The 18352-nt window shown below is 37.2% G+C and overlaps 1 protein-coding gene across 2 annotated transcripts in view; it reads right to left on the bottom strand.

Annotated features, from left to right (window-relative positions):
• The window catches only part of RARS2 (arginyl-tRNA synthetase 2, mitochondrial), a 67462-nt gene that overhangs the window by 3722 nt on the left and 45388 nt on the right, over positions 1-18352 (bottom strand). For both annotated transcript variants that reach the window (XM_036249347.1, XM_036249348.1), the window contains 9 exons: positions 11361-11519; positions 10253-10359; positions 8756-8851; positions 5547-5607; positions 4285-4361; positions 3367-3491; positions 2598-2665; positions 2404-2513; positions 178-273 (listed from right to left, as the gene is read on the bottom strand). In XM_036249347.1, the coding sequence (XP_036105240.1) occupies positions 178-273; positions 2404-2513; positions 2598-2665; positions 3367-3491; positions 4285-4361; positions 5547-5607; positions 8756-8851; positions 10253-10359; positions 11361-11519 (899 nt within the window). The remainder of the gene's footprint in view (positions 1-177; positions 274-2403; positions 2514-2597; positions 2666-3366; positions 3492-4284; positions 4362-5546; positions 5608-8755; positions 8852-10252; positions 10360-11360; positions 11520-18352) is intronic.

Here is an 18352-nt window from a genome sequence, read left to right as displayed (position 1 = left end):
TAGTAGTAAGATGTATCTGAGGCACTATTAGGTCTCCTATTTTGGTGTCTCCTAGATCAATAAATTCCAAACTTTGATGTTCTGAGTTGGCTTTTCAAAGCATTGGGCACAGGAACCTGAATTCAGCATCAATTTCACTAAGCAGAAGGTGACTCAATTAATACTAAAAAGTCATACCTGAGAAGATGCTGGAGAATTGAAACAGACTGTGGCTCTTGTAAACAAGCAGTGTTGAAGTCATTTAGATAACCGCATCCAAAAGTCGTTTCCAAACTGTTATCAAAAGTTTTAAAACAACAAAGGATTAAGCAAATCATCCAAGGACACTTCATTGGAAGTGATGAACACCATCTCATAACACAGTCTCGCTCTCCTTAATGTATAGTCATGTCACATAATGCTGGTCTAACCATGGACCACATATAAAATGGTGCTCCCATAAGATTATAATGGAGCTGAAAAATTCCTATCGCCTAGTGATGCAGCCATCATAATGCATTACACAAATACTTATCACTGTGTTACAACTGCATATAGTATTCAGTATAGTAGCATGCTGTATAGGTTTGTCGCCTAGGAGTTGTAGGAAAACAGAAGCTGTCACCCCAAAATATGTCTATTTGGTTTAAGGTTTATTACACTGATTAATTTTAAGAGACAGTAGATATGGGAGAAACTCTGAAAATCAAGTAGAAGTTATTCTTTGTAAAAGACATTTACATTTGTAAGAGAAATCTCCATTTGTAAGGGTGTCTTCCTGCTGTACCCTGAAGATAAGGATGACCTTATTTCTAGAAACTTTTCAGTGCAGAAGACCAGGACTTAAACCTGCATAACAACTTCACCCTTTTTTTTTTTTTATTCTCACCCGAGGACATTTTTCCATTCTTTGTTCAGGTAGAGTGGGAGGGAGAGAGAGGAACAGAGAGAGAGAGAGAGACATCGATGTGAAAGGAACACATTAAGTGGCTGCCACTCGCACAACCCACCAGGGCCGGGGACAAACTGCAACCGAGGTACGCGCCCTTAGCGGCAACGGAACCCGGGTCTCTCAGGACCGCAGGCCGACGCTCTAACTGCTGAGCCAAACCAGCCAGGGCAACAACTTCACCCTTTTTTACTGTGCCTTTTCTGGTAACCACCTTCCATAACTGACCACCTTCACCCACAACATCTTTTGTCTTCACCTGAAGAAGGATTTTAAGGTAGTGGCTTCAGGCATTTCTGGCGAGTAACTCAATTTTCCTGGGTCTTTTCCATGTATACAGGAGGTATATAGGTTATTAAACTAGTTTTTCTTCTACTAATTTGTCTTTTGTTATAGGAATATCTCAATCAGGAACTCAGAGGGAAGGGAACAGGGAAATTACTTCTGCTCCCCTACAGAGCAGCAGGCTATATACCATACAGCCTAGATGTGTGTAGTAGGCTGTACCATCTGGGTTTGGGTAAGTGCACACTATATAGTGTTTGCACAACCATGAAATCACCTAAGAATGTATTTCTCAGAATGTATCCCTATCACTAGGTGAAGCATGACTGTGGTGCTGGTCTTTAAAGCTAACACTGTTCAATCTGATGCCTCAATTTTTCTTTTTTTGTAAAAAAACTTTTTTTTTCTTTTTTTTTTTCTTTCTTTCTTTTTTTTTTTTTATCCTCACCCGAGGACATTTTTCCATTTTTTGTTCAGGTAGAGTGGGAGGGAGAGAGAGGAACAGAGAGAGAGAGAGAGAAACATTGACGTGAAAGGAACACATCGAGTGGCTGCCACCCGCACAACCGACCAGGGCCGGGGACAAACTGCAACCGAGGTACGCGCCCTTAGCGGGAACCGAACCTGGGTCTCTCAGGACCGCAGGTCGACGCTCTAACCGCTGAGCCAAACCGGCCAGGGCATTTTTTTTAAGAGAGAGGAAGGAATAGAGAATGACAGAGAGAGAAACACTGATGTGAAAGAGAAACATTGATCGGTTGCCTCCTGCACTGGCAACTATCAGGGATCAAAGGTACAACATGGGTATGTGCCCTGACCGGGAATCGAATCCACCACCTTTTGGTGTATGGGATGAAAGCCATACCAACCAGTGCCCGCTCCCTCAATTTTTTCCTATATCTGTTTTTTTAAATCTGAAAACGGAGTATAATCTTTGGTAGGATTATTGTGAGTACTAAATAGAGTAATATGCATAAAAGCATTTCCTACATAGGTGCTCAATAAATATTTTTAAAACTCCACACAAACGCAACATAACTGGTAGTCAGTCCACTGTATTTTAACTAGTTCTGAATATGAGATATCAGAGAAGGCCAGAAAACAGGGCCTTTGGTCTTAGGATTGCAGCGGCCAAGCCCCACTCTGGGGAGGGCAGAGTGGCCCAGTGTTTCCCTGTAGCCTCTTCTCACCTGTGAAGGCGGGCGTGCGTGTACTGTAGGAAGACCCCTGTATCCCCACGACTCTGGAAAACACGATCCCAGCTGAATTGATAGTCAGATAAGAGTAAACCTCTGAAGTCCTAAAATGACAAGAGTAAATCTTCAGTGCTGGGACCTGTTCTACTACCACACAAAAGGGTCTCCTAGGAAGCAGTCTAACAGACCTGAATAATGAGTGCTGCAAGCCCGACCCTCTCCGCAGTCTCTTGTGGGTTCTCTAGTTCTTTGGTAGCTGAAACAGACAAAGGTGGCTATCGTTAACCTGCATGAAATTACACAGAGTCAGGGACTGAGGTGGAGAGAAGATCTGCCATAAATGGATGCTGGCAGTATCAAAAACAAACAGGTTCATAGTGGGCAATTAACTTTCCCAATTTGGGCTAATTTACCTTTTCATAATAACAATTCCCCTGCCTTCATTAACAGGAAAAATACATGAGTTTATTTTTCTTATAAATATCTCTTATAAGATAGTAGACATAGTTGGCACTTATTTTTCCAAGGGTGAAAGTAAAGCCATAAGGACTTGTGACTTGTTTCCAATTATGTAACGGGACTTCATAGAACTACACTCAACAATAGAATGATAATCTGAAGCTATCTACAGAAAGAGGCAAGGGGTAATATCAATTCAGATTACTGAATTGAACAATACTCGAGCAGCAAGTCTAAAAATTCTGGCACCTCTAATTAGTGCAAGCTCTTTTTTGGCAAGGTAAGTGAAAATTCAATGGAGGAATGGCCGTAATAAATCACACTGCACAAAAATCCAGCAAAATATAAAAGTGGCACATAAGTAATGACTATAACAACAAAAAAGTGAACTCACTCTTTTTCTTTCTTTCTTTTTTTTTTTTATCCTCACCCGAGGACATTTTTCCATTCCTTGTTCAGATAGAGAGGGAGGGAGAGAGAGGAAGAGAGTGAACTCACTCTTAATGGAAGCCATATTCTGTAGCATCCTTAATCGTATCTCATTTAAGACATCTTCCAGGAAAGTAACATCTCCTCTTCGAGTCTTCATTCCCTTTACTACTCCAAAGGGCACATGCTGGCACCTGAAATGGAATAGGCATTTAGTTAACTAAAAACAAAAAGAGCTAGTGATCAAAGTATAGAATAATACTATTTAGAGAGTAGTCCAAAATTCAACTTTCTTAATAGGTTTTTAAAAAAATTAATAGATTGAAACATGATGTGATTTGTTGTATGCCATAAAAGATGTTAAACACACAGCATTGCTTTAGATAATCACTAGCATGTAATTAAATTCCTTGTTGCCGCCCTGGCCAGTTTGGCTCAGCGGTTAGAGCGTCGGCCTATGGTCCGGAGAGACCTGGGTTCGGTTCCCGCTAAGGGCACGTACTTCGGTTGCAGTTTGTCGCTGGCCCTGATTGGTCGTGCGGGTGGCAGCCACTCGATGTGTCCCTTTCACGTCGATGTTTCTCTCTCTCTCTTTCTTCCTCTCTCTCCCTCCCACTCTATCTGTACAAAAAGATGGAAAAATGTCCTCGGGTGAGGATTGAAAAATAAATAAATAAAAAAAATAAAAATAAATTCCTTGTTGCCTTTATGAAGAACAGGAGATGGGGGTTAAGAATTTTGAAAATCAAGCCACCTCTAAGAGTAGACATCTAATAAAAACATATTTATTAAATGTTTATAAGCTAGGTACTAATACAGCCAAGGCATAAATTAACACATGAATGCAAAAAACCTAACTACTTTTCCACAGTAACATTTTGAAACAAGTGAAGTTTTAATGAAAATCTTTAACAACTTGGCACATTTTTGGATTGGCTGACCTAACAATGACCCTAAGGCAGGTAATTAGAACCAAGTACATATTACCTTTTTGCCCAGTCATATCCCATGATCTGCAGTATTTGGAACACTTGCTGAAAATGCCTTTTTTGCCCTTTATCTGTCTTTGGGGAAAACAAGTATTTAAAATAAAAGAACAGTGATAGGTTAATCTACAAAAATATGTTGGACATGAATCAAATTAAAATGTTTGCGGTCTGACAGACTACAGGCATTGCCAATTGATGTTTTAAACACAAAGAGGATACCACCAAAAGAATGTTTAAGCTGAGTGCACTAGACAAGAAGTAGAACTGCTGCACTCCACTGAATAAAGAGGAAATTCGAACTTTAATATTCTGAGTATTCTATTTAAATTCCTTCTCTCCCAGCTGTTATGACTTCATCTCAAAGAAGAACAAAGCTAAACCCTAAAAAGGTATTTAATGGCAACATTTTTTCTTAAGGAATAGGGAGGTTGCACATGGAAGGAAAGGGAAGAGGAGACTAAAATACTATTCAGCAACAAATGGAACGTACTATTGGTACATGCAACAGATTAGGCGGATCTTAAGTGCATTCATGATGAGTGAAAAAAGCGAATTTCAAAAGGTCACGTACTGTGAGTTCATTTATATAACATACACAGTGACAAAACTGTAGTGATGAAGAACAGAGCAGTAGTTGCCAAGGGCTAGTGTTGGGAAGAAGGTGTGATTATTAAGTAGTTGCCATGATGGAGTTTGTTTTGTGATGGGACAGTTCTGTATTCTGAACATGGTGATGGTTATGTGAATCTACAAGTTATAAAATTTCACAAAAACACCACAAATACACACATTCAGGCCCATACATTAGTCATGTAAAAACTGGCAAAATTTAACTAAGGTCTCTTGCAATGTCAATTTCCTGGTATGGACCAAGTATTATGATTATGTAAGATTATCTTAGGGGAAGGCTAAGTACAGGGCATATGAAAACTGCCCTATTTTAAAACTTCTTGTCTTAAAATATTTAAAATAGAAAGTTATTTTTCTAAGTACATTACAGTGACCTATACGTATTCATTTCACATAACCACTTTCCTGATTTGGGCAATTTGGTTTTTATTATGAAGCAATGTGAACTTTTTCATTTTTATGTTGTTTTTTAAACATGGTTGCCACCTTAAACACACTTAATTTTTAACTCTTTCTGTGGTTTGACAAAATTATTTTTCCATAGTTTCTCAACATGGCATCCAATTTCTATCTTTTCAGTTTCCATGAGGTAGGGATCATAACATTTTGTCATTTACTGTGATTACTTACCACATAAATCATTGTATCAAAATTGTATTTGTCCATTCGATCTATAGCAGCTGCAAGATCTCTGAAAAACAAAAAAATAGGCCATAAATTGAAGAGTTACTAAGCAGATCTGGGTAATAATTTGTTTTACCTATTAATACAAATGAGGCTTTTCTAATTAAGAACTCCTATTACACCACAGCCTGGGATATACTACTCATGCCTGTATAATCCCAATATCATACCTTAATACCAAGTAAAAATAACAAAAACAGCTTTGGGAAAAGCAATAACAGTAAAAGTACTATGAAAATATTAAAAAAAAACCATAAATGAATAAGAGCTCTGGGACAAGTAGTAATAAAAACTAAAATAGCTGTAAGCAAAGTATCTGTAGGTAAATGTTTTAGGATTTGTTAATTATAAAAATAAATAATTTATTGCAAAGAATCACCTAATTGTCACTTATCTGCAATATACTCTCTTAAAGAACGTTTTTAAAACACAGATGATATAGTAGCTAAAGAGCATCTTCTAGCTACTCTTCTATGAGTATAATCAATGAGTTTCAAAGTCTTGGATCAGTCGTAATACCTTCTAAAGCATTTTAAAAGATCATAAAGTACTTTGACAAAAATTCCATTTATCTCTGATTAAGTTCAAAAGACACAATTTACATGTAATATAAAATAATAAAAAATAAACCATAAACTATGAAATTTCAAGTCAAGATTATGAAAATACTGAAATGTAAATAAAGCTATTTTTGACAATATACAACACTGGGAGGACTTAAAAAGTTCCTAGATCTTTTGAAATGTTGGGATCATCATTAGTACCCACCTCATAATCTTGATATAACACAAAACATGCATTCTCAATGGAGGCAAAAACTAGCTCTTAGGGGACAAAAAAAAAAAATCCTACTCTTTGTATGTATAAAGTACATATTTGCATACAATACATCTAGATATATATCTGCGATATTAAAATTCATGAGCATGATAAGTAGAAAAAAGGTTCCTGAGAGTGGTTATAAAAAAAAAAGATGTGAAACTGGTATAGATTATTCCAAAAATGAAGTCATATACATATACCTCCATTATACTTTTTGGTTTGAGTGAAGGACAAAACAGAGAAACCTTTTGATCCAATGAAAGAATAAAAGAGTAGAGCATAAGAAAGAGATGTGGGTTGAGTTTATAGAACTTGAATTTGAAAGCCAGAAGATATGCCAGGCCACTTAGTTCAGGTCTCTCATTTCACAAAGTGTGGAACCATGGCCCAGAGAGGTAAAGTGATGGGCATGGTCTCAGAACAAAAGTTCAGGTATCCAGCCTCACCCTATGCTCTTGTCAGTATTTTATACTTTTCTTTGTTATAACAACTTCTTTAATTCACATCTGCACACATAGATATATTCTATAAGGAACCCATTGAAAGGACAGAAACTAAAGATAGAGTAAGGTGAAAATTAAACATTTCAACAAGTGGAAAAAATTATTCTCCCAAAGGAAAAAGAGAAAGTATAGGTGTTAAATACAATTGGTCCTCTGTATCCATGAGTATTACACCCACAGATTCAACTATGGTTACATTGTGGATATGTACTATGCAGTTAAGACTACTCTATAATGGCTGCATCTGTACTAAACATGTACAGACTTTTTTCTTGTCATTATTCCCTAAACAATACAGTATAACAACTATTTACTAGGTATTCTAAGTACTCTAGAGATGATTTAAAGTATACTGGAAAATGTGCGTAGTTTATATGCAAATACTACACCATTTTATATTATGCACTTGAGCATCTGTGGATTTTGGGATTTGTGGAGCATCCTGAAACTAATCCCCATGGATACTAAGGGATGACTGTACACAGAAAAATCTAGACCTAATAGCCACAAAAAGATACCAGATCAGGACAGTTACAGGGTCTTCATGTCATGGAGCTTTCATTCTGAGTGGACACGTTTCTTTTCTTTTTTAATCCTCACCCGAGGACATTTTTGCATTTATCTTCAGATAGAGTGGGAAGGAGAGAGGGAGGAAGAGGAAGAGAGAGAGAGAGACATCGATGTGAGAGACATTGAGTGGTTGCCACCCACACGACCCCAACCCGGGCTGGGGACAAACTGCAACCGAGGTACGTGCCCCTAGCGGGAACTGAATCCGGGACTCTCGGGTCTGCGGGCCGATGCTCTAACCACTGAGCCAAACTGGCCAGGGTGTGAGTGGACACATTTCTTATAACCACTGCTCATGTGTTTCTTTTGTAATCTGTCCAGCGAAAATTAGCTGGCACAAAAAATTGTTCTACTATATATTTTTGTATCTAGAAAAAGAAAGGTACCTTTTAGATACATAGGTTATTGGGGGTTATTTCTCACCCCCAATTGTATAGAATTGATAAAGGGGAATGTCAAAAAGTAATAGAAAGTAGATGCATTTTCTAAGGGAGAGTAAGAAAGAAGGATGGTTGTTTAAAGTTGTTTTGAACAAATGATAGTAGTTAACAACAGTAAAATGTCATTACTTTATGCTATAAAAGAGGTTTGTGATGTAATATAAAACTAGCCTGGGAGACACTAGAGCCTTTTGCCACATTGCTTGAGTATGACCATGTTTGCTTGTGTGGCTTTTTTATTGTCCTGTATTTTCCTTTCTATTAGCTTTGTCTCAGAAATAAGTGTGCTTGGACAAACCTAATTCTTACTGAGTAACAGAGATTGCTCGTTTCTCCAGGAGTTAGTCATGGAGAAGAAAAAAATGTGACATGGCCAACTTTCTCTTGGCCTATTTTACCACAATCAGAATGAGGACTGGTACATATGTGCATGTAAAATGGATGGTCTTTAAAGAGTGAGAAAACCACTGAGATCACATGGCCACCTTCCCTGCCAACATGCAATTTAAAAATATTTATAGTTGATTATGAGGTATCTGAGTTTTAGAGTTTGTAGAATAACGTATTCAGCTGTGGAATCCTGTGATGTTTAACTAATTGTAAATCGTTTTTAGCCACTCTTCTTATAACTTTTAACCTTTCCAGGAACTATAACTGGCAACAAACAGAAACTCAATATATTTTGAGTGATGAGAACAAGAGATTTAGAAACTAGCATTTACTACCAGTTTTGAGGATAAAATGTCTTAGCATTAATTCTAGAACAAATAACATAAACAAATAACACATTCTTATGTTGACCTTCATGTAAGATACAAACCTGGTTGCATAGAGAGAAGTCCCATCACTTCGCATTACAGTACAAATTGAGGAGGGGTCACTATTCCCAGAAAGATCCACTACAGCTGTTCCTTTTCTAGAAATGCAAAAAAGGTGACTCTGAAGTAACATAATAAAGTAAGACCCTTAAAAGTATAATATCTACAACATAATCTTTGGCAAACCAGAAGCTATTACTTAAGTACCAATAAGTAGTATAACAATAAAGAAAAAACAAGGTGGAATCTGACCATCAATCTATAAAGAGTGGATATGATGTAATAAATAAATATATATATTTTATCCTCACCCAAGGACATTTTTCCACTTTTGTTCAGATAGAGTGGGGAGTGAGAGGAAGAGAGAGAGAGAGAGAGAGAGCGAGAGAGAGAGAGAGGGAGAGAGAGAAACATTGATGTGAAAGGGACACATCGAGTGGCTGCCTCCCGCACAAGCCCAACCAGGGCCTGGGATGAATCACAACAGAGGTACATGCCCTTGACCAGAATTGAACCCACGACTCATTGGTCTGTGGGCCAACACTCTAACTGCTGAGCCAAACCTGCCAGGGCATAATTAATATTTTTAAAAGATAAGTTTATCTTTTAAAAAATCTGTAACTCTGGATAAGTTACTTAATGTCTTTAATATACCTAGTTGAAAAATGAGATTACAACTGCAGTTTAATCAAAAAACATCACATTTTCCCTCTAATTCCAGGTATTATAAATTGGCCTATTTTATGAAATATTGGGCTAGCTTGGACATGTCATAAAGTACCTGTAATAAATCCATGACATTTTTTAATTGTCTTTCCTGCTTGATCAAAAATTAGAATTTGTGTATGGCAATCTAAAAATTTTCATTAAGGACATTGCTGAGGATATTATGAAACAGTTTCCATGTCTTCCTTATAAAAATAGCAAAAGAAATTTCTCTTTGGCATGTCTAAGCAACTGTTTTGTTTCTATATTACAGATGCCTGAGCTCCTATGACTGGTACTAATCCCAGTGTGTATTATATAATTTACTAATATCACCTTGACTTCATATTATTTTCTGCCCCTGCTTCCTGATTTTCTCCTTTTTATCTTTCAAAAGCTTGTTGTATATCTATTTTCATAAGCTGCCTTAAATCTTTTTTGAAAAGGATGGAATTTTTTTTTTAAAGGCAGGGTTAAGTAAGAAGATGTGAATTCTATTTCCTTTTTATAGTTATACCATTATTAACGTGTGTGACCTTAGGCAGGTCACGTGTAACTGCTGTTCTTATTCTGCTCACGTGTAATGGGCAGATAACATAATTTTCCAAACCTTACCAGAATTTTGTTACTGCAGCAAAAAACAGCATGTGTGAAAGTACTTTGACAGCAAAAAGCACTATTAAAAAAATGCCTGAAGGCACAGCACATACGGTTGTCCTTACTGAGTGAATATATCAATACCAATTTCAAAAAAGAACAAATAACTTTACCAAAGAACAGTAACCTGATCATACATTGTTTTCTGCAGGAGTCCTTTACTGTCCAGCAACTTTAAGACTTCTTGAGATTTTTCACGATAAAATGATTCTCCTGAGTATTCATCAAAGTGTACTCCTAAACGCTAAAAGGGTTCAGAAACAAAAGTTACTTTAATGTCCAATTATCTTACCCTAAGACAAACTAGGATGCTGTACAGTGTGTCACACAGATCTAGCCACTCCTGTGTTCTAACCTTCCAAAGACTCCTCCTATACCAGTCATGTCCTCAAAACAGTACTGTGCTGTCCAATATGGTAGTTGTAGGCACACAAGGCTATTCAAATTCAAAGGAAATAAAATTAAACGTTTAGTTTCTCAGTCACATTGCTCACACTTCAAGTGCTCTGTGGCCACACAAAGCTAGTGGCTACCATACCGGACAGAACAGATACAGAACATTCCCATTATTGCATCACACCACACGAAACTAGATTGGAGAGCCCTGGAAAACATCCTACATTATGTCCCACCCTAGAACCTCTTCGACCTCCTCTCCGACTATCCTCATCTTGCTTACCTACTCCAGCCACATGGGCTTCTTTATGGAAACTCCCCTCAATCCACCCAAAGCATGCCTGACCTCTTCTTCTTCCTTAATTTTTCTCGATAGCATCATTATCATCTAACAGACTATACATTGTTGTTTAATTTACAATGTCTTTATTTAACTCTCTCCATCTCCATGCTAGAATGTAAAGTCCATGAGAAAACTTACCTCTTTTATTCACTGTTATATTTTCCCATGCCCTAAAATGTTTATTAAATGAACAAGTTTGTATCACATATAGGCCTAAGGAAGCAAATGAAGAAAAAATGATGAAGAAAAAGTAAAGGAATGATAGGAGAGAGAAAAGAAAAGCCACACTGAAAAGAAGTATCAGAATGTCACCTGATATTCAAAGTTCACAGGCTTCAAGATTATTTCATAGCTCTAACTTTCAGCCCAAAGAACAATATTTGAGTTCTAATTTCCAACTCAATGACAAATCTATTCTTAAACCATGAATTTAAGAAGAAACCTGGCTACCTGGTGTACCAGTCAAGAACTCACCACATCACAGGACAGCAGGAGTGGACAGGTACCTTGTAAATCCGAATGTACTCTTCTACGCTCAAGTCCCGAAATTTCTGCCATAGTGCAAGTGCCTGCATGTCACCGAGTTCTAATCGCTGGAAGAATTCATGTGCTGATTTTGCTACACTCTTATCTTCTGTTGCTTCTTTATTAACTTGTACATAAACCTAAAAGTACAACAGTACATTACACAAAATATATACTAGTCAACAGTTATCTTCAATAAGGAAAAAAAGAAAATAAAAACCATCCTGAAAAATTCTCATTTAAAGGTTATCCAACTACCCTCATCATAGAGTGTAACATTTTCTTTTTTTTGCCATGAGCCTTTAAGTGAGCCCTAGACCCCTTCTCAAAATGCTTCTAAATACATAAAAATACAAATATCTACAAAGGAAGTAATTACACTAAAATACAGTTATCTGCCCTGGCCAGTATGGTTCAGCGGTTAGAGCGTCAGCTTGCGGACCAAAGAGTCCTGGGTTTGGTTCCCGCTAAGGGCATGTACCTTGGCTGCAGTTTGTTCCCGGCCCCTGTTAGGGTCATGTGGGTGGAAACCAGTAGATGTGTCTCACATCAATGTTTCTCTCTCCCTCACTTCCTTCCTCTCTCCCTCCTGCTCTATCTGAAGATAAATGCAAAAAAAATGTCCTCGGGTGAGGATAAAAAAATATATATATATAGTTATCCAAATATTTTTTTTAAAAATTTTAAGATACAGTAATGAAGGAAAATGCTAACTTTCTGATAGCGGTTAGTGAAAATAATATGTAATTTTTTCTTCCCACCCAAGTTCACAGACCCTTATATTAAGAAAGCCTGGCTTAGACTAGACTAGCATGTCGTCTTCTTTTTTAAAGTCAAATTGTTATTGCTGCAACTTCTCTGAGAAAAGGTTGAAGACAGTAGGATGGCTTAATCTGGCAAAGAAAAGGCCAAAGGATGATTTAGCAGTTGTTTTAATGAAAGGTTTTTTTAAACTATCCTCTAAATCCACAAAAGACCAGTAAAATAGGTGATCTAGGAAGACTTTTTGAATATTAGCTTAATTTTATTCCTCAGACCTGTGCAGAGCAGTCACTGCTGGAGTGTTTTTATACCATCTGCCTTGGCTGGTTTAGCTCTGCACCCACCCAATGACAGGAGTGGAGCTGGAGAGCTTAGTAAGAATCTTGCGGTTCTAGCCTGTGTTCACAACACAGTTGTTAATCATTTTCTAGTCTCTGAAATGCAAGGTTAAATATCAACATTATAGTTCAACTAGTTTTGAAGTTATGCATATGAACTAGTTGTGCATTATTTACTAGTTGTAACTCACTTCCAGAGAGAAACATGAATAATTTTACTACCCTCATATTTTTTCCAGAAAACTATTAAAGTAGCATGAAAGTAATAAAAATTGACAAATAAATTAGAGAGAGAAAGACCTCTAAACTCTTACAGTAATATCAAAATATTGTGGCAGGAGCATTTAAATAGAAAATGCTTTGATTGTTGGAGAATACACTAGGTTGAACAGAATGTGGCTTATACCCATGAGATACTACCAACATAAGGGACAGGGCATTAAACATCTGTCTCAAGGTAAAAATGTCTCATCTTTCATAGATGGCTTGTGTTAATTACTGGAATGGCAGAACTGAATGAATACATACCTAAGGGTAAAAACAACTTTAATATTTTTTTTCCTCTTTGAAGTATAATGTGTAGAAAAGAGTTAATATGACAGGCCTGAGACTGATATCTTTAATTTTTTTAATCCTCACCTGGGGACATTTTTACATTAATCTTCAGATAGAGCTGGAGAGAGAAAGGGAGGAAGAAAGAGAGGGAAACATCGATGTGAGAGAGACACATTGATTGGTTGCCACCCACACAACCCCAGCAGGGGCCAGGACGAACCACAACTGAGGTATGTGCCCTTGGTCCACAGGTGACGCTCTTACCGCTGAGCCATACTGGCCAGGGCCTGAGACTGGTGTCTTTAAAATGTGCTGTTTGTGCCCTGGCCGGTTTGGCTCAGCGGTTAGAGCATCAGCCCGTGGACCAATGAGACCCAGGTTCAATTCTGGCCAAGGGCACGTACCTCAGTTGTGGTTCGTCCCAGGCCCAGGGTCACGCAGGAGGCAATCGGTCAACATGTCTCTCTTGTATAGATGTCTCTCTCTCTCTCTGTGTCTTTCTCTCTCCCTCCCTCCTACTCTGTCTAAAGATAAGTGGAAAAATATCCTCAGGTGAGGATTAAAAAATAATAATAATAAATAATAAAATAAAATATTCTGTTTGCAAGGTTAGCCCAACTAGCATCTGGGAACTTGGATTTTGGGAATGTTTCCACCAACCTGTTAAGAGTGTCTCACTGTGCCTAAACTGTGCAAACAATATGGTTTATGCTAAACATCTGCTTTCCTTCTGGGAATTTGAATTTTAGTACAGGCTACATAGAAGGTACCTACATGATCCTCCAATAGAAACCTTGGGCATAGAGCATCTAAATCAGCTTCCCTGGTAGACAACATTTCATATGCACTGTCACAATTTGTTGCAGGAGAAATTAAGTGCATCCTATGTGACCCTACTAAGAAAGAACTCTTGGAAGTTTGGGCCTCGTTTCCTCTAGATTTATCCCTATGTGCCTTTTCCCTTTGTACATTTTGCTTTGCATCCTTTTGCTGTAATAAATAATAGCTATGAGTACAATGATATGCTCAGTCCTGTGAGTCCTCCTAGTGAATCATGGAACCTGGGAGTGGTCTTGGGAGACCTGACAACACACCATAAAAATTAATTTCCATACGGTCCTATGAATAAGTCCAAAATAAGTCAGTTAGAAAACAGAAAAAGATGACTTTGGTAAGATGCAGGAAAACTGGGAGAGTCAATATAGAACACTAAATTGCAAAGTCCCTGATTTCAGAATGACCTATCCATTAACAACTGTTTAATACAGGCATACAGACATACTTCAAGACATTGTGGATTCACTTCCAGACCACTTCCATAAAGAGAGTTGAAATCTTTTTGATGGAGAGTCTTACCTTAAATTTGTAAAAAAAAAAAAAAGAAAAAGGAAAATTACCTACAACTATGAAGAGCAATAAAGCGAAGTGCAATATAATGAGGTGTGCTTGTAGTCCAGCCTACAAGAGTAAAGACATATATATATGGCATGTGATTCAAAATCAATCTCTCTCTTTCATACACACACACACACACACACACCTTATATGCAAACATACACAAAATATTCTTATTTTCAGAAGAGGAAAAATTTTAGTTTTTTAAAATCTAGGACTCTAAACTCAAATAGCCAAACATTTAAAACTCTAACAAGCATTCAAACTACTGATAATATTTTTAGAAAAAACTTAACCAAAATCTCTTTCCTTTTTTAAAGTTTAAAATAGAAATAATTAAAACAAAACATAAAAATCCCTTCTAATACTTTAAGAATCTTGCATTTCAGCAACCTGTAGTTATAAACTAAGTATTACTGAAAATCAACTGACAGTGTCAAACAACAAAAAGCCTTAATTAGCACTATATCTGCTTGTAAAGGCACAATATAAAACTGTAATTAACATTCATCACTGTTCTAGAAAAGAAATGCCTTTTCCTTCATAAATAAATTTAATACTAGCACTTCTGAAATTATTTTTTTCAATTTACAACTACGACAAACCTTTTACTCTTAGAAAGTAAGTATTTTGAAGATAGCTTTCCTTTTGAGACTAGAGCTAGACAAGACGAAGGGAATAAAAAGGAAATTTTAAATTTGGATTTGATAATAAGAGAATATGATTTAAGCAAAGTGTTTCTGAAGATGGGAACACATTTTTCTTTGTTACTAGAATGCAAAAGCCAGTTATTTTCCCATCAGGGAATAAACTAAATATCTGAGACCTCCTTAAAGAAATATTAACCTCTTCCTTTTATTATTTCTAGATGTTGGATGGCGAAAAGCCTATGACATTTATTTCTAATTTAATCAATTAAGACAATTACAGTCAACTCTTGGGATGACCTGCACAAATGTAAAGAAATAAGCATAAAAAATAAAAGTAGTAGATAAAGTCCTGTTACTCCATAATCCCTTAAATTTGATTCTAAAATACCATTAGCCACATAGGCACAGTCTATTTCCTTGGGGCAGGACTATAACCCTGTCCCTAGTTATTTTTTTCTTAAAACTCAGAGTAACTGTTAGGATGGTTAGCATAACTTGGACACTAAAGACCCTTTTGTCTTCATATATCTGTCCTCTCAAAATGTATTTAATTTTTAACTCATTCTTTAGAAAAGCATGTATAACTAATTCATGATTATAATTCAAACAAGCTCACTGTTAGTTTAATTTTGCTTCATGTCTTGGTTGAGACAGATTCCTATGTTAAATGAAATATTTAAAAAATTCAAACAAATTAATATAATTCTAATTTAATATATGAATACATCAAACAGTTAAAGTCAAAGTTTGCTAGGTGAAAAATATAACTCACTTGAAGTAATCCATTAATTGTGAAATTTCTCATTAGTATGTAATAGCAGCATAGAAACAGCATTTTACCATTCATTCATTTTCTTCATTTAAAATCTATTTGTATTATCTGTATATACATATAATAATCTCTATGATATATTGCCCCTTCAACCAAGAGTGATAATTATTAACTTCTTGAGATCATCATGCATTAGTGCTTAATAGATATACTTCTCAAACTGAAAAACATGTTTTTGTACATTTCAATGGGGTGGGATAATTACTGAACTATTAACATGTATCCTGATCTTGCTAGGTATTTCCATCCTCGTTCTAAAAACACTTAGAGGACAATGAGACACTGTAGTGCTGTCCCAGAGGAGCATGGGTTAGAGAAAAAATCAACTTTGGGGAGGATTGTGAAGAGCAATGGTGAAGCAAAGAAGCTTCCCGGAGAGAGGGAAGAACTGTCTAGATTGAAGATGGGTATGGGAACACTTCCAGGAACAAGCAGAAGCTGAGCAGCCCCTGAGGTGGCAACAGGCCCTCAGAGAAAAATGATTTACAGTGTCCCTAAGAGGGAGGCTGGTCTATAGGCCTGTGGAACTAGGCCACAGCAAGGACCTCCCAGGGGAAGCTCATCACACAAGCATGTGTGCCTGCAAGGCGTTATGTAGGCTTGGATCTAGGTATATCATTCAAGACCAGTGTGGACCGAGGCCAAGAAGAAGCCTCCATGCCCTTCCTGGGATGCACGCAAGAGCCTAGTGAACTCTGTGTGATTTGGGAGATGGGGAATCCCGAGCAATGACTTAATTGACTCCCACCACTCTCAAAAGTAATGGTGAGTTCAAATTTCATTAGACTTACAATATAAGAACTATTCTTGCTTATAAAGTGGTACAAGTAAAATTCACATCAACCATAACAACCACTTACCCTAAAAAAGAAACGTGACCTAACCAATAAAAAACTTTTGAATTGCCCTGGCCAGTTTTGCTCAGTGGTTAGAGCGTCGGCCAACAGAAAGGAGAGTCCCGGGTTCGGTTCCCACTAAGGGCGCATACTTTGGTTGTAGTTTGTCCCCGGCCCTGGTTGGGGTCGTGTGGGTGGCAGCCACTCAATGTGTCTCTCTCACATTGATGTTTCTTTCTCTGTCTTCCCCCCCTCTTCCTCCCACTCTATCTGAAGATAAAAGGCAAAAAAGTCCTTGGGTGAGGATAAAAAAACAAAACAACAACAAAAAAACCTTTTGAATTAACTTATTTATACAATACAAATTTCTAACTGCATAAATAATCCTGTATATGTCTAGAATCGATTTAATCTTGAATTATTTTCTTAAGTTTGAGAAATTGTTCTGAGACTCTACCACTAGGAAAAATATGCTCTTGAGAAATTGATACTTCATCCACATTTTAGAAAATGAGAGCAAGTAAACATTACCACTCATCAAATTGGTTTTGATATTACCCTGTATTTTTACTTACTACCTTTTTTATGCTACTCATATACGGAAACACAGGGTCAAATCTCTTATATACTATTACCTAATAATACATTATCCTCTGACTTTCTGTGTGTGTGTGCGTGTGTGTTTTAAATACCCATCACTGTAATTACCTCAAATCCTTTCAGAATGGGGCAAAGTAAAAATAATGAAATACTAAGGCGATCATTTTGAACTTACAAAAAAATTTATACTATCTGTATTAACGTATTTTGTTACCTTTATAAATGCCAGAAATAGGGTACAGGGCTAATGCATACTTTATGTCTTGTGAGAGGCTATCCATATTTCAGAGAAATTTTTTTTGTTGTTAATCCTCACCTGAGGATATTTTTCCACTGATTTTTAGATTGAGAAATAGGAAGGGAGGGAGGGAGAGAGAGAAACATCAATGTGAGAGGGACACATTGATTGGTTGCCTCCTGCATGACCCTTACTGGGGTCAGAGATTGAACCTGCAACCCAGGTACCTGGTCCTGACCAGAATCAAACCTGTGACGCCTCAGTCCGAGGGCCAATGCTCTAACCACTGAGCAAAACCACTCAGGGCTCAGAGGAATCTCTATGGTTACCAAAATCCATATTAATAAGCAACATGCAATGCATCAAATTCTAAAACCTTCTGTAGCAAAAAGAAAAAGGAAAAAGGTTGGGTTATATATTCCTAAAGGTACAGTGTTAGATGTTATTAAGGTCCATTCAAGCAGTTTAAATCTAGGAAAAACTCTGAGAAATTTCTTCTAGATATTATTTTTTTATTTTTATTTTTTTTATCCTCACCCGAGGACATTTTTCGATATTTTGTTCAGATAGAGTGAGTGGGAGAGAGAGAGAGAGAAACATCGATGTGAAAGCGACACATCGAGTGGTTGCCACCCACACGACCCAACCAGGGCTGGGGACAAACTGCAACCAAGGTATGTGCCCTTAGCGGGAACCGAACCCGGGTCTCTCCGGACCACAGGCCGACGCTCTAACCGCTGAGCCAAACCGGCCAGGGCTCTTCTAGA

This window comes from Molossus molossus, unplaced genomic scaffold (genome assembly GCF_014108415.1).
Source record: "Molossus molossus isolate mMolMol1 unplaced genomic scaffold, mMolMol1.p scaffold_m16_p_8, whole genome shotgun sequence".
Taxonomy (NCBI): Eukaryota; Metazoa; Chordata; class Mammalia; order Chiroptera; family Molossidae; genus Molossus; species Molossus molossus.
Note: the sequence above shows the minus strand (reverse complement) of the source record. Positions and strands in the feature narration are given on the sequence as shown.